This window comes from Dromaius novaehollandiae, chromosome 1, assembly GCF_036370855.1.
Source record: "Dromaius novaehollandiae isolate bDroNov1 chromosome 1, bDroNov1.hap1, whole genome shotgun sequence".
In the NCBI taxonomy this organism is placed as follows: domain Eukaryota; kingdom Metazoa; phylum Chordata; class Aves; order Casuariiformes; family Dromaiidae; genus Dromaius; species Dromaius novaehollandiae.
This window is the reverse complement of record NC_088098.1, coordinates 160,091,009-160,108,394: the sequence shown is the minus strand read 5'-3', so window position 1 is coordinate 160,108,394 and position 17,386 is coordinate 160,091,009. Positions and strand designations below refer to the sequence as shown.

General features: G+C 39.5%; 1 protein-coding gene across 6 annotated transcripts in view; it reads right to left on the bottom strand.

The window, feature by feature from the left end:
* FGF14 (fibroblast growth factor 14) overlaps positions 1-17,386 on the bottom strand; it is a 411,876-nt gene that overhangs the window by 125,954 nt on the left and 268,536 nt on the right. Inside the window, exon 1 of one of the 6 annotated variants that reach the window (XM_064504332.1) lies at positions 10,599-10,838. The exons of 4 other annotated variants lie outside the window; for them this stretch is intronic. In XM_064504332.1, the coding sequence (XP_064360402.1) occupies positions 10,599-10,791 (193 nt within the window). In that variant the 5' untranslated portion in view covers positions 10,792-10,838. Of the gene's footprint in view, positions 1-10,598; positions 10,839-17,386 lie in introns of those variants that run through there. One more of the 6 variants, XM_026121621.2, reaches the window with a different exon arrangement.

Below are 17,386 nucleotides of genomic sequence, written 5' to 3'. Positions count from 1 at the left end.
ACCCGTGGTTTTGTTAGCTGCTATTACTGGAATGCTGCAAGGAAGCAGAGAGCTTTAGTGAGTCTGATCCTGAATTTTTAACTGCTTACCATGACAAACTTAAGAGTAGGCACTGCCCAGTGACATCTAATGAACTAGTAATCTGCCCTAATAATTCAACAGATGTGTTTGATTCTGTCATTGGTTCATTTCAGCCATTCATTTTGTAACGTAAAATCTTGGTAAGCAGGGTGATGACAGACTGATTGAATGATATTTGATGTTACAGTGGCCCTGAGATGGGCTATTGGCCTGATTCTGCTAGCCCGTCATCACAGTGAGATAAAATTGACTGTTAGTCAAGTAGTTTAATTCTAACCAGATTATTCAGACCTAACATACACTAGATTTTAGTATCTTTTAACTGTATGGAAAATAGGATGTATCTTTGTTTCTCTGTTATTAACAACTTTTGAGACAAAAAAGTCCAAGAGTGCTGTCGTAAATACCTATAAGTAGAGAACTAGACAGCATGGCTAACTGTGTGGCTTATTTTTCCTTTTTTTTTTTTTTTTTTTTTCCCCAGTTCTGTGGTTTGGAGTCAATTCTCTATAGTGATATCTTAACCAGTTCTCAACAAAGATGGCTGCTTGCTTATAACAGTTAAGGTTTTCTAAATGTCATAATTCATTTAAATCTGAGCCATCCACTCCCCATTATGATTTATTTAGATGCATAACTTTTTGGTTTATTTTACAAAAAGAGTAACAACAGAATACTTTTTATATGTAGCATTACATATTAATTTTACAAAGATTTCCAGAATCATGTGCTAAGATGAAAAGATAAAGAAGATACTATATTACATCAAAAGCTCTCTGTTATCAGAGTAATAATATGACAGCCTCACAGTTGTTTAACACATAAAAGCTATTTAGACAACAGAATTTGCTGAATAAATTTACATCCACAAAAGGATGCTAAAATGCTAATTTTTTTATTTGTACACGAATTGCAAATATTGGGGCACTTGACCTTTAGAGCTGGAATTCAAAAAGAATTTTGTCTCCTTTTCCTTAAACATTGTCATAAAAAAGTCATTACTGAGCCTCTGTGGAAGCTGGTTTCTCATTTGGTTTAGCAAAAGTCTACAGACACAGGAAACTGAATGTCAGTTCCATCTCCTTTGTCAGAAAGCTTGAACATAACTGGAAACAATAATGAAGTGGGATTTACCAGTCTAACACATAGAAATGTTCAGGTGTAAACTAATCTCTGCACAAATCCATCTTTAGAGGAAAAAAAAGATAAGAAAAAAAGAGTTCTCAGAATCCAGACTGTTAACTTAGGTAAGCCAAACTCTGCTAGTGATGAAGTCAAGACTATGGTCTATGTTTCCAAACATTTATAAAAAAGGTATAAATCATCTGTGCACCGGACCCTGTTTTGAGTTTGAGATAAAGACAAAAACCAAGTATGTAAATAAAGCTACAGAGATCAAAAAATAAATTGCTTGGTAGTGAGAAGAGCTGATTATGTATATTGTCTACTCTTAATAATTTTCAAATGAGTTCCTTAGGAGAAATACATATGTATGTTCAAGTCTTCAAAACATATGCAAGCTAAGTTCAAGAATATTTATTAAAAACAATGAAGGCTTGCATTTCTTCAGACTGCCTGCATCAACAGGGGTGATTCTCTCTCAACTTTTAGATCCTAGGATTATTTTCCTATATAAAAATTACTAAAGTTTCTTGTGCTATTTTACAATTAATCCTATTTCTTGACACAATCATTACCCAAGATAATTGATAAGATAATGAAAAGGAATTAGAAGCAGGAGGAATCCATTATCCCTATATTGGTATACAAGAAAAGAAGAGAAGAAAGACAACCATACTTAGATCTTCATCCTATAAGCATACATATACATGCCTAAGGACAAACACTGACCATCTTCAGGACTGACTCCATAAGTATACCTCCAGATACAAGCCTGGCCAGAGCTTCAATAAGACAAGACTTGGAGCAGACGGGAGCCTCACTAAATCCAAAAAGCTGCAGCAAAGACATCCTGCCATGCAAATCTCTTTCCATACATACTTGTTGGAATTTTATTTTTGTTTGGCTTAAATAACACAGTCAAAAATGATATTGGGAACAAAATATTACAAACTTTCTGTGTATTTGTTCTGATTACATAGAAGGAACTGTTCAGATCACATAGCAGGAAAAGTGAAAGAAGAAAATAGAGCAATGAAGTTTAAGAGTTCTTTTATTTCATAGTCGCTGGCATACAGATTACAGTAGTAAACTTGTCAGATCATCAGAATTTCGAGTGAACAAGAGATACAAACCACTAATTAAGGTAGAGGAACTCATGTCTCAGTTATACATCAGCTACACAGATGGAAATGATAGGAGCACCTGTTTAAAATGGGACATTCACAGTGCATGTACCAGTAAGTGTGTGAATAACTAAAAGCTCAGTACACAGTGCAAGATTTTAGAGAAGTAACGAACTATAAGCCATTAACTACATAGTTAAGGTTACAAGAAAGACTGGAAAAAAACCCTGCTTCATCACATTTATGAACATACCCATTTGGTATAAAATTGTTTTCAAACACAAAAAGAAGAAATGATTGTGGATTAAAACCCAAAATAAATAAAAATATTAATGCCCAATTTATCTGTACTCTGGCAAACAGACTATTATTTGTGAATTATCAATAAACATCACATACATTATTCTACTCATAAAAATTAAGTTTGCTGTTATATGAAAACTTGGTTACAGATTTTTCAAAGAAAATGTATCATGCTTAAACAGACTTCTTGTTGGTGAAGTACTCACTGTTTCATTATAAAATATGCTTCTTAAAGAAGAGCACTTACACAAATATGGGCATTAGATATATAAAGTTTACAAATATGTATGTATATATGTATGTAAACCACAAATACAGTATTTATGATCATAGAAGTCAGAGCAAATTGTTGCCTTTCAAAGGCAGCTTTTGTTCAGGTTACATCAAATTTTACAAATAAAAGCACAGTGGTTTTTTTAGCAAAAAATCTGCTGCTCTAGTTTTAGGAAACTAAGGAATGGAGTCTCTCTCTAATGCTCAGGGAGTGCATATTTTCATCAAAATCAGACTAGAAATACTTTTAATGCATTACTGCATTAAGGGGGAGCCTGGAAGCAGCTCCTACATTTAGGTTCCTTAAGAATTTCCACCGTGCAGAAATCTGGTGACCTTTTCTTGAGAAGTCTAACGTATCTGTTCTTTGCAGTGTGACTTTGAAATTCAGTAACAAAAAAGCCCTAAGGCTTGAAAAGTCTCTTTTCACTGGGACATGAAATTCCATTCAGGTTTACCTGCACAATGGACGTGTAAAAAATGCAGACTAATTAAAAAAATCACTACTTCCTTTCTCTCATTTGCATTTTTCCAAAAAACACTCAAAATAGTCTAGCAATCACAAATGAATGTTTTCTGGAGCCACACTTTGCAGTACCAATGTAGTAGCAGCAGCAGCTATGCTTACTGCTTTGGCAACACAATAGAGTTTACAAAATAAATGTAGAAAGTTAAATACTTCAGAGGGATTTGTTTGTTTTTAACTTTTTTTAAAAAAATTAACTTCTATAGAGACAAACTGTGTGCTTGTGTTTCATAATGCTGAATTATTCTGATATGAAAGAAAATGCCTAATTAAATATTTTAAACAAATGCTGACTTCCATCATCTATCTATGTTGATTATTGCAAACCGGGAGTCCAATTCTTATTCAACTTATAGAAGTTTTATGGCACAGTAACTCCAGTGTCTTCAAAAGGCCTACGCTTGGACAGATTAGAATCAACACCATGGATTTAAGTAAATTGTTTCATTTAGTTAAATCCTTAGGATTGTCCTTTATCCTTGAGAAAGGCTATACTTTACATTCCCACTTTGGTCAATTTTCTCTATTTTCAATTATGAAAAACCCACTGAAACAACTGATATCATGTTTATGTAGCTTGTACTCAACACTTTATGAAATGGTAACCAAAATACAAGCTTGAATCCTGAAAATCTTGAGGGAGTAAGATTTCTGTACTCTTCAATATAGTCCAGCCATTTAAATTTTATATCAAACTTTTATCATTTACTTCTTTCAATCTTATTTTCATTAGCTCTCTTTCAAAATACCACAATTCTTCACCTTATTTGGTTATGCATTTATTTATTTAAAGAAATATAAATAATGTCACCATTTTAGGATATGCTGAAATTGTCTATAGTTTGTAACACAGAACCAGAAATTATGAATCGTAGGATTGACTCCTGTCTGTCTCTGACTTGCTCAAATTACTTATTGCTAAATCCTGGCAGCAAATGCAGCTCATTTCCTTCTGAGCACCAGGAAAGGATATGTCCCCTCATTCCCCTAGAAAATTATATTGGAAGAACAAAACCTAATCTCATTAAGTTATGGTCTGATTTATATAGCTGAAATGAAAAAAACAAACACTAATGTACAGAACTGTTATGGTCTGGAAACGACAATATAATGACTGGTTGCTGCTTTGAGGTCCTAACGGAGAAATTTAGAGCTTTCTTAATTTTCCCATCGTCTTCTACAAGAGAACATAACATCATCTATTCTTTCTATTTTCACACCACTTAGTGTGTATGACAGACATAAGATTTGAATTAGCACTAACTCTTGAGGACAAGAATGTACCAGTGTTAAAAGGTTTCAGAAAAAGCTGATGGCACGGTATGTCATTGTGGTATAACTTCCAATGTATCCGTTAACTATTTCATATTTGCCAAAGTTAAAAAAGAGCTTATATGTAACCAAGCAAGATAGGCCACTGTTTACTCATTATGAAAAATGGGCACCTAATCTCACAGCTTTGTGTGTCATCACATTTCTAAATTATCCTTAGAACCTAAATTAAAAAAAAACTTTAAGGGTAAAGTTTTCTGCAATAAACTTTTTGAGTGCTAGCTCTATATTTAATATCATTACTGATGTTTATAAGCTAGTGACTTGAAAAGTCATGATTCAAAATGACAGTTTTAAGCACTCATTTTTAGTTTAATTCAAATTAACAGACTTAGGCACCCTGAGAATACAGGACGTCCACTAATAGATTATATATTGCAAAAAGAGATAATTCTGTCTTTAAATAGAGCATAGAAACCTGACCTTATGTATAACATTTCTATCACTACACTACTATGAATCAGTAACCTCTATACTGAAATTTCCTTAATATCTCTACTAACAAGATAATTTAGTTTTATAATAAATTTAATAGCTACAATAACCGGTACACCTATAAAAAAGATCACTAGATGCAGACTCAAACTTTGGAGATTCCAGTAGGAGCACACACAAAAAAGTATTTATTTACAAATGAAGAGTTAAATCTGCAATTACAATGGAAAGGGAATGAAAAGAAGTGTTTGTATATAGGAAAAGTGAAATTTCCTTTCCTCCAATCTGATGTGCAAAATATATGAGATAAATAAATGCACAGCAATGCATATCAAGAAGAAAGAATAGACAACCCCCCCCCCCATACTTTATAGATGAAACAGGAAAGGAATTCAACCAAAAACAACCATCTGAAATTGCAACTATTACTGAACTTACAATATTTAGAAAACATATGTTAAAGTATTGTTCTGTGAAATTACTGAATTTATTTTAATATAATATTTTAAGATATACAATGATTACAACTGAGTTTCTGTACTCACTTTACATTTAAATACAAGAATTCTGAAATTCTGAAATAACGATAGTATAGTACTAACTGTATGTTAAATGCCCACATTTCCATCACCCGTGTTTGAGATATTCCTAAAAATCCATAGTCTGTAAGATTTTATTACAATTTTAAAGTTTTTTTTCAATTTCCTCTCAAAATCATGTCATTCATCATTTTCAGAGCCATCAAAATCAGTCCAGTCTAAGAGAATTGCAGCCCTTCGCTATAAAGGCTGTCTTAGCAAGCACAGATGCTATGTGAAGTACTTTGCCTGGAAGAGAAACCTTGACACTCAGTCCAGCAAGCCACACATTTACTTATTATTTTTAAATATGCTTTCTGTATTTTACATGAGAAATAGCATATTTATACATTTTCATTTTGTCTTTCAAACAGATTAGCAACACTGAAGAAAGAGAAATGGAAATGAATTTTGTTATACATACTATTAAGATTATTTTTATAGCTCCAAATGGATTGAGGGTGAATTACATTCATTTGAAAAAATATATTTAAGAATTAGCAATGTCAGTTAAACGCCTGGCATAATACATAGTCTTGCATTTAGACAATGTGATAGCTGTGGTCTTCAGGGAACTGTTTAGAATATTTCCTAAGATACTTATATAAGAAAGCCCAGCTACAGATTTTGGTCCACTGAAACTTCGAAGCCAAATGATCCAAGAGTGGAGTTAACTTACTAGAATTGTACAGGGTTGCTTAAGTTTCAGGAAATGAGGCATGTACACATGCATGTGTAGATCTCTCAGTTCCTTTTATATCATTCCACACGTAGAACTAAAAACTACTTAAGGCACTATGAACCCAGGGAATTATTTTACATCAGGGATTATGGGCCACTCCCACACCTGCCTCGAAACATTATCTGATATACCAAGGAATTTTCCAAAAATGCATTCTTCAGAGAATTAAATTACCTTTGTAGATGCAATAAAATCTAATCAATGCATTTTCTGAACATGTTCCCTGGGCCTCTCTTTCTCATTAATATTAATATATACAAAATCAGAAGTCAAGCCATTTCAAAATTTATACACTGCATGTATAAATTTAGAAGTCTAAATGTGAAATGAACTCACAGAGAAACAGCAAACTTCACACTTGATTTTTAATACATTTAAATGTTGGGCATTTTCCAGTAGAATAATCCCAAGAGGCCTAATTAACCAAATGCCAATTTTTCAGATTAGCAGAGAATCTAGATTTGTAGATGAAAATACAGGCTAAAGAGAACTTAGGACTGCAGTAGTGACACATATACCTTTTCAATCTATAATTTGTAATTGCATGAGGTAAAGTACTGACATTTATTTTCTACTTGTTATTGGTCAGTCCCAGGTTATATAAGATTCATTTTGCATGAAGACCTCAAAATCTTATCAATCATCTATGAACATTTGTGATTATATTAGCAGCAACTGGGAAACAATTAGAACTGAACAACCTCCTCCTAGAAACACAGGGTGACTTATAATTGATTGATGTCTGGCAGCAATGTCAGGCAAGATTTTGTCTTCATGAATACCTGGAAATTAATGACAACGATTTCTTCATCAAACGACAGGTAGAATAAGATGAAGATGAAATAAATTTGAAATATTGTAATACCAAACAATATGAATCAAAGCTGCCTGGTGCATGAAAGTGGTTTCATCAGCTCAATAGCTTATCAGGCAAGTCTCCCACAGAAAACACTTTGATTACCAATGTAATTTGTTAATCAAAGTAATAGAAAAACCACCATTGCATCTGTCTTTTGAAACCATATTTAAGCAAATAAAAATACTACCCTTTACCCTAACTGACCTCTTGTATGTATCTTAAATGCTTTAATGCCATCCTTCATGAATGTTAGTCCCTCAAAATATATTATTGTTGATATTTCAGTATGTTCCTATAGGAAGAACCACAAACAGAAAATTGCTTCTAACGCTAGAAAAAATTATATTCAATTGAGGATACATATGTTTTCAGCATATTATGTATTCACAATAACTTCATTTGTTCACAAATAAATGCCACTCTACAAGAGCAATACTAACAGGCATTTTAAGACAAGACTAAAAATACAGAAAATTTCCAAAAGTTTGCTAACTTGTTTGTAAGCACGCATACATTGTGCATATATATCACATGTACACATGCATATGTACAAGTAAACATATATTTTGATTTTTAAAAGTAGCATCACTGATTTCTGCTGCCTAACCATTTCAAAGATGAGAAGACATCTATTTTTCATATGTAAGTACTTTACAAAGGTAAACACTTTTCTGTTCCATGAGTAATATAGCCTAGATTTTGCTGTTACACATAACAAATATTTTATATATATTCTACCCTTCCACTGAAATGTATGAACAAGCTAAGTATTATAGCTCATTGTATCTCTGTTAGGTCATTTTTCACTAGGTTCTTGTGACACTTTGTATACCACTCATGTAAGGTTTATTTGTAAATATTCCATAGTACTTTTCCGACATCAGATGTTTTGAAATGTCTCCTATTTTGCTTGGCAAACACTTATTTTAAAGGTTTTAACAATAAATTTCAGTGATGAATTCAGTAATCACTTTACACATTTTAGATAAATTAGAAAGAGACTAGTATAAATGTTCATTTTGTAGCTCATATAAGGAACATTTAAAGCAATCAACTTAATAAAACGAGCTTTTCATAATGATTAAGCATTCTAAATTGTTCTGTGTAAGGTGCTTAATTAATGACTTCTGCATGGTTGCTTTTTCACAGTTTCCCTCCTAAATTGCAAGCAACTTTGAATCCACAGGTACTCCATATATCGCGTTATGTATCATGAACATTCACAATAAAAGGCATGCTTGTATTTTTTCAGCAGGAATTTTTATGGATGAACAATAAGTCTAATTCCGAGACCTTAACATAAGTGAATGGATTAACATAGCCATGTCTTCATTTGAAGATTTCTTAGAGAAAAGACGGGGGGGTTGACACTGCAGACTTTACGTGAATAGCCCGTGTTCTGATTATTCCCACTGAAATCACCTGTTTCAGTGGTAAGAGTTACAGTTAAGTTATGCTCTAATCCAGCTGTCTTATTTGAGAATGTCACAAAGTGCCTTATGAAAAATGAATGAATGAAAAACGGATGAGTTCAGAAGTCTCTTTTAAGCTGCTTCCTACCTAAGGAAATGTTTGGCATCTCAGTGCTGTGAGGCAGTCATCGCCTCCTCAAACTGTAACATGGGCAAATACAGAGTTTTTCCCGAACGAGACTGCACAGGTGGTCTAGAACAATTGTTCAGTTAGCAAACCCGCTGAACTTGTTTTCATCAACAAGTATCACGCAGACAAATCCAGCATGATCAGCCAAACACTCCAATGTTCTATTTAAGCACACACGCAGACTGCCTAAAGACAAGCCTGCATAGATTTTGCCATTAATATGTCATGTCTCATCTTGCCCTATATCAGTATACTATCTAAAAATGGCAAGATTTAGCTCATATTAGCAGTTTTAAGAAACAATTCTTGTAGTAATAAAGCCATGTAAAAATAAGATTGTATGGATTTTGGCAATTTATGCTATTTTCAATATGAAGCATGGAAAAATGGAGGAGACATCAATTAGGACAGATCATTAATTATGCTTCTTAAAATTATCTTCCAGCCTAAGTTAAGTAGGAGATATACATACCAAACTACAACACATGGTGGTATTCTCTAATGTAACAGAGTATTGCTTTTACTTGGTCATTGGTTGATATTATCTATATATTCTGAGCTACACTTAGGATTTTCAATCTTCATGATGTATCTTTTTGTTTTATAATTACTTGTTTCCTGAGGAAAATAAATTCCTCACCAGTTCTGAACACTTTAGAGATGAATGAATGAATTCAATTTGAGTTGAATGTCGCACAAAACTACAGAAGTCATTGTTACACCATTTAACTCCTTTTATTTCTAGGGCTGTAATACAAAGTACTGGTAAAATGCAGTCATGTTACCCCTTTAATTTTAGACATCTCAGACTGTTGACTACCATGATGAAAAATCATCTGCAAAACTTCCTTGTTCATATTAGAGGCCCTAACCCACTGCAAGTGGCTGGAAGGCATACACATGAATTGGTATGCAAGCAGTGCTCAGCAACATGTAACACCACTCCCAAACATGACATCTAGGACATATTTCTTACTTTCATAACTCTTAAGTTACTATTTTCTGCTGCACAACAGCTAGGAGGGGAAGCCTTAGGGTAGAGCTAGACTATGTGTGAAAAACAAGCAGGTAGCTTAACAAAAGGAGTCATTAGCGACTGTTCCCTCAGGTGGCTTTCGAAGACACTTCAAAGCTTTAAGCACCTTGCACTGTTCGCCCTTTAGGGAAAAAGTGAAAGGCGCTGGTACGGGCTAAAATAACCACCACTCACTTCATGTATCCCCAGCAGTTCTCTGCACCACGGAGCCCACTCACTACCGTCCCCTCGAAAAGAAGAAAGCCTCCAAAACCCCGGCTTCCTCAGTCCGAAAAACGGCCCGTCTAAAACCGCGTGGGTTTGTGTGCAAGCGCGGCGCTGCTCCCTCCCTCAGCGGCAGGCCCGCTCCGCGCTCCGGGGAGCTCCGCGGCAGCGCTGCGGCCGCCCGGCCACGGGGCCCCGACGGCAGGGCGGGTGGTGCTGGCGTGGTGCTGGCGGTGGTGGTGGCGGTGTGGGGGGACCAAAGCCCCCAGCCTCCCCCGGGAAAGCGCTGCTCTCTGCCCGCCGCCCGCGGCTGCCGGCCGCAGGCTGCCCCTGCCCTCCCGCCCCGCGGGCTCCCCGGGGGCCGCGGGCACACGGACACACCTTGGCGCCGCAACCGCCGCTTCTTGAGCCCGAAGATGCGGACCTTGGAGAAGATGTCCACCAGGTTGCCGTTGCAGAGCCCGCGGTTCTTGCTGGGGCTGTTCCGCCTCCTGCTGGCCGAGGGCCGGTCCCAGTGCTGCTCCCGCGCCTGCCGCTTCTGCCGGATCAAGCCGCTGGCGATGGCCGCGGCCATGGCTGCTCGCTGCCTCGCCGCACCGGCGGCCGCGGGGCAGGGCGGCGGGGGCGCTCAGCCCCGGCGGGCGCCCATGGCCGGGCGGGCCGGAGCCTGCTGCCGCCTCAAGCCGGCCGCCGCCGCCCCGCGGGTCACCGCATGGGCGCCCCCGCCGCCGGCCCCGCCGCCGCGGGGCACCGGCTCGCTGGGTCGGGCGCCGCGACGGCAGAGCCGCGCCCGGGGCAGCGCCGCGCCCGGCCCGGCCCGGGCGGCGGCGTCGCCTCCTTCGCCCCTGCCCTGCCCCCGCCGCCGCTCAGCACCGGGCTCCCGCCGCCCGCTCGCCCGCCGCTGCCATCGGCGCGGCCGGCGCGGCTACCGCCGCCGCTTGCAGGCTGCTGCCCGGTGCTTGCCGAGAGCTTCAGGAATCAGCATCTGGAGAGAGCGAGCTTCTCCTCCCGGGAGAGCTGTAATCACGGCTCTTCAGTCCCACCCCGCTCCAGCCTCCCTCTACACACACACGCGCGCGCGCGCACACACACACACACGCACACACACACACACGCACGCACCGCTGGAGCTTTTTTGTCCTTCCAAGCTGAGGGGTGGCGAAGGTAAAAGGGGTGGAGGGAAAGGAGAAAGGCAGGAGAATAAAGAAAAGGAGCGAAGGGCGGCGGAGCGGTGGGGGAGCGGGGGAAGGGGGGTTGGTGCAATTTTCTGGTGGGAAATGGCGGGCTCCCAGCGCATCCGCCACCAGCAGCCTCTGCTCTCCCTTGGGTGTCCGGACCACCTCGAGTGGGGCTCCCTCCCCACGGGGGAGGAAGGCGCCGGGCGCTGCCGGAGGGCCACACGGCCCTGCTCCGCGCTCGCACCCTCACCCGCACCCCCGACACCCTCTCACAGCCCCCCTCTGCTCGGCGCGGTGTGTTTCAGCGAGGCGAGCGCGGAGGGAGGGGTGCTGAGGGTCCCCCCACCCTCTGCCTTCGCCTTGCCGCCAGCCGAAGCAGCGGCACGGGAAGGGGCCGCCGGGCAGGGCGGGGGGGCGGCAGAGACTCACGCCGGGCACCCCCTCTCTCCGCACCGCGCACATCCATCTTCCATACACATAGCTCCCTCCGCGCCTGTGCCCGAAGAAGGGAAGTCCCGGAGGACGGGGCAAGGCAAGGGAGGAGAAACCGGGCTACAAACCGAGGCGCTCGGCCGCCGCCACAGCCCCCTCCCCGCCCGCCGCGCCGGGCCCGGCAGCGGCCCCGACGGCGGGGGCGCACGGGCACGGCTGCCCGCGCCTCGCCCCGCACCCCGGGGAAGGGCGGCGGGCAGCGAGGCTGGTAGGCGAGGGCTTGCCGCTGCGAAGTTTCACTTCGTGGTGAGTGATGGAGAGCGGTAAGAGAGAAACGCGCCTACGCAGCTTCCACCTAAAAACCGACACGCGCCCTTTTGTCTGGAAGAAAAGAAAAAATTGCTCCGCGAGCAGACTTTTAACTTGGAACATAAACTGATTTCTGAGGTTTCAGAAAGGCCGGGTGAGTCCTACAGGGCACCCACAAGCAGGCCCGGGGAGAGGCAGACTTATTGATCACCACCACAGTGTAAAGTTATTTCTTAATGCTTTTCATAGACTACATCTTGGAGCCCTTAAGCGGACACTAGCCGAGTCTGCTAGACACAGAATGGCTGAGGAGTCCCTGCCCCAAGGAGTTCACAAAACAGTGCAGATAATAAAAACCATGTAAGATACTGTGTAACAACCTCTTCTGCCTCACTTTTCTTTTTTTTGGGGGGGGGTCTTCTTCTGTTGGGTTATCTCCCTTTGTAGATAAGGACTGATTTTTTTTTTTGATTTACTTTCTGCCAGTCTAACGGCAAAATCTCCTAAAGCTGTAACTAACTAGAAGACACTAGAAAAAGGAAGCCAGCAGCTAAATAGAAGTTATTCAGAGTTATCTTATGGCATACTGTTAATACTCAATAATTAACTGTTTTCAGAGTGTTCTAATTTCTTATTAGACTGTTCTTCCTGAAAACAGGTTTTGTAGAGTAGATGTCCATCCAGAATAATTCTCTGCTTTGCAATACAAAACCTAGTAGGTATTGGTAGGTTCTTGTTTCAGCAGAGGCCTCAGCATCTCCGATATTGACCACTGAATCCTTTAATCTACAAAGAGCTATTTTTATCCAGAGGGCAAAAGTGTACGGAGGGAACTCCCTTATACAGGGATTTTGTATTAATAGCAGACCAACGAGGAGCAGAACATGCCCAATCGGATCTGGATAATACATTTTAATTCTATTTAAAAGTGTCTCTAAAGAGATTCAGCGAAAACACTTGCACTGGATTTTCTGTCTGGCAATTTTAACAGTGTGGCAATTTCCTTACAATTGTCACAATTGCCTTACCCAATGCAATTAGATAGAGGGGTTTTTAATTTAAATTTCACTGGGGTAGTTTGGCACTCAGCTTCCCTTCTCCATGCTTCCCAGCGGCGGACAAGACACGGGGGTGCCGGCTGTGGGTCTTCGCAGCAGCGGTCCCCGCGGGGCCCTCCCGGGCGCCGGCGGCGGCGCCCCCGCAGCGCCGCCTTCAGCACCACGGACAGCACCCCGCGGGCACGGGCCAGGCTGCCAGCCGCGGTGCGGTGCGGTGCGGGACACGGGACCAAGCCGAGGGTCCTGCTCTCACTGGCTCCGGGCTCTGCACGAAGCAGTCAAGGAAAGCGAGTGGGGTGAAATGAAGCCTATCCCCAGGCTATCTTTAAATTTCAGAGGGATTTAGGATTAGGAATGCGGATGGCCCTAACTATTGTACAAGGAACTCTCTGTCGAAAGGTGTAGAAGCTGCGTTCCCCTTGCTGGAAGGACCTCTCTGTACTGTCCGCTTTACACTATCTACTATTATTGTTCTTCTTCCATAGTTTCCTTCAAATATTGGGCTTTCCTTAAAACACACTAACTTTTATCAATGGCATGATGGCCGGAGTGAGGGCAAAAGGAAATAACGAAGGGGGAAGAAGATGGACAGCATGGCTATAGTCAAGAGAAAACATGTTTCTTACTCCAGAAATCAAAAACAAAAGCTTTCTACTTGCATCTCAGAAATGCAGAGTAGTTGTTTACAGCTTGAGGTTCTCCAAAGAAAACTCAAGAGAGCCATCTGCTGTCTTAACCTGTGATAAAATGTGTGCAATTCTAGTCAAAGTGAAGGTTTTGCTAACAGATGGATTGTAGAATTATGAACATATCAGCTATCTTAAAGACTAGTAACTGCATAAAATTATGCATTGAGGACAAATGGGAGTATCATAGTTATAACATTTGCTACATTAAAACATAAGTTTATTTCTGATTAACAAAAGTCTGGATATGCAAACAAATGATTAAAAGCAAAACTTGTAGGGGGAAGGGATTTTCAGTGCTTTCTATTTTCCCATCTGTTCATTTCTAACCACTAATTTATTATGGATTTAATGAGTTTTCCAAAATAAGAACATTTTACAATCTTTAAAAGTATTTGTTTTAATGAGTTTTAGAGAAAAGCATTCACCAGATTAAAAAAGTGCATGTAAAATACTTGTTTTACTATAGAGCTAGGATATTAAACTTTATTATTTCTTAAATTCATTTTGGGCTATATTAGTGGAGACTATGCATATTCTACTCCATCTAATTTAAAAGGTTAAATTATAATGTAACATTTTCAGATATCAAAGTACAACAGGGCAAATATACACCATTAATATTTGTGTATATTCAGGTATTAGCAATACATAAAATGTTATTTAAAGGGTTTCCATTTTGAAAAATAAGATTCTATACCTTATATTCTACCCTACCCTATATTCATAGGCTATAAAATTTTAAGACTTAAAAATGCTATCTTTATGGTTTAAGGCCTATGTTCTTTTTGCCACTTACTGTAATTTCTGTGTTCGGTTGGATGGAGTTACAAACTACAGATTCACTTTTGGTCAATGCAGACTTGAAGACACTACAAAGTTATTACCTTCATAACTACAAAGTTATTACCTTCATAAACCATTTCAATACAAATGAAAAGGTATTACTACATGCATGTCTCCCCCTCCCACTCCAGCCACATTTTCTCCTCACAGGTGTCCTGAAACTATTCTTCCTATTGAAAACAAAACAAAATAAAACAAAACCTAAGAAAATACCCCAAAGACCTTACAAGCCTAGTTTTTCTAGAAATGTAAAATGCCAGATTATACATTGCTACAAAAACATGTTTTCATTTCATAAGATCTAGTAAAATTTTTGTTACACTTCCTTGCCAACAGTAGGCATGCACAGCTTGCTTGTCCTGTTAAATACTCCAAAACATGATGCTTTAAATCAATACTACTTTATACTCTAGAAATGATTCTTCAGTATTATGAATCTAGGAGTTCTTCCAGACTCTCAAGAGCTGAAGATCATTTTATGTCCCTGCAAAGGCAATTTCTCCAAAATTTACAAAACATTGTTCAGTTATGTCTTTTGGTCACTCCTACTTTATTATAAGTATTATTTGTAAGGCAGTCTCCGCCACAGTTGCAAACAAGATTAATTCCTTACTCTTTAAACTGCATTCAGATGGAAAAGGCAACTCCAGGAGCATAAGTACTGATCTAGGAATAATAATTTCACCGTACACATAGGAGTACATCTGGGCAATAAAGAGAATGTAATGTCATCCCAGGAGAAATTGCCTCAGCAGTGACAAAATCCTTGTTTATTTTATTCTGATTTTTAACTGAACCAAGAACTCAGTGCCTTCAATGAGTTTACCACCAGCAGCTGTCTGATTATCAGCAGAGCACTGTTGTCGGCTAGACCTGTGATTCTGAATGCTGGAATTGATCAAAAGGTTTTTGAAGGTTGATGGTAATGGTCGTGGACCTAAATTCAAATATCTAAAACTAATTTACATACAAATACACTTCCACCCCCCATAAAAATGTCATAAGGAAAAATTCAATATAGCTCTACAAATAGGATAATTTATACATGTGTGTGCATTTGGGGGGAGGGCAGGTGTCAGTAAGCAACAGTAACTACTAACTCTTGATTTTGTTTTCTTGGGGAACAAAGCTAGAGCAAGAGAGATAATTTGATTACTTGTATGAACAAGATGGAAGGAACACAGCAGCACTTATTCTTTAAGTTGGCAGGTGCTTAATTTTTAAAAATTAACAACCTAGAAGAAAGTTTGTCAACCTAAAAGATCATATTGCTCATGGCTACGCTGGCATGAATATATGAAGTCAAAAATAAGAAACCTCTTTCCACGCAATTTATGTGCATTCCATGCTTATCATAAGAGTTGTGCAATGAGCTTTAAACAGTTTAAATTTGTTCAGTATTATGAGTTCATGCATGTTAATCTGGGTACCATTCTCTTATAAATTACTGTTAATTCTTCAGAAGATTATGCAGTGTGAAGCACTGCAATTTAGAAATCCTAAATGCCCCAAACACTTGATACTGGTTGATTAGACTTTGAAGAACATTAAGAATGAAGTTTATTAAACACAGTGATATATTTCAGAGTGTATAGATATCTATGTTCTTTCACTGTTCTATGTCAAGCGCAACCACCTTTCTCTCATAATGCACTCAAGGAGCCAAATTCATACCTATTAAAAATGTAAAGTTTCCATAGGAGATCTTAAGTAGTAAATTGTTTAAATAGGACAAGTGAACCCCCTTAAATAAGACAAAGAAACTAAACTTCCAATAAGTTGTTTAAAGGACTGCATATGTGTTAGCCAACTTCTTCAGAGGCTTCAGACTTATTCCACCTTATGTATCCAAGTCATTAAAAGAACTGTTCATGCATAATTAATATATATGCAAGAATAAGCTAATCTACCTCACAAGCTAGTACTTCATTAGATTACTAGCTATGCTGAGAACTGTAGAAATCAAAATACAGTATACATAACATCTATAAGGAAGCCAGAATCACCGCAGAGCAGAGTGGCTCAGCTAGTGCAGTATTTCTTCTTCTGCATTAACCAGTGTCATTTCTTTCAAACATGACCTAGGATATATCTGCAACTCAAAGGACTTCTATGCTAATAAGAATTCAAAGTCATTTAGGGAATCAAATAAAATTATCTAGTAGATAAACAACAGGATAGAACTTAATTAGTCTTAGCTGTGTTAGTTTGAAATTATAAGAAATTCAGCATTGGTTTTACTGTAGTAATGAGTCTCACAAATACTCCTGCATTAAGAAAAATACCTGCTTTGATTGCTTTTCACAGAATCACAGAATGGTTGAAGTTGGAGCGTCTTGAGAAGATCTTGAAATCATCTAGTCTAATTCCTCTGCTCAAGCAGGGTCACCTAGAGCAGGATGCCCAGGACCCTGTCCAGGTGGCTTTTGAATATCTCCAAGGATGGAGACTCCACAGCCTCTCTGGGCAATCTGTTCCAGTGCTCAGTCACCCTCACAGTAGAACAGTTTTCCCTTATGTTCAGACAGACCTTCCTGTGTTTCAGCTCGTGCCCATTGCTTCTCGTCCTGTCACTAGGCACCACTGAGAAGAATCTGGCCCCTTCTTCTTTACACCTTCCCTTGAGATTTTTATATGCACTAATGAGACACCCCCCCCCA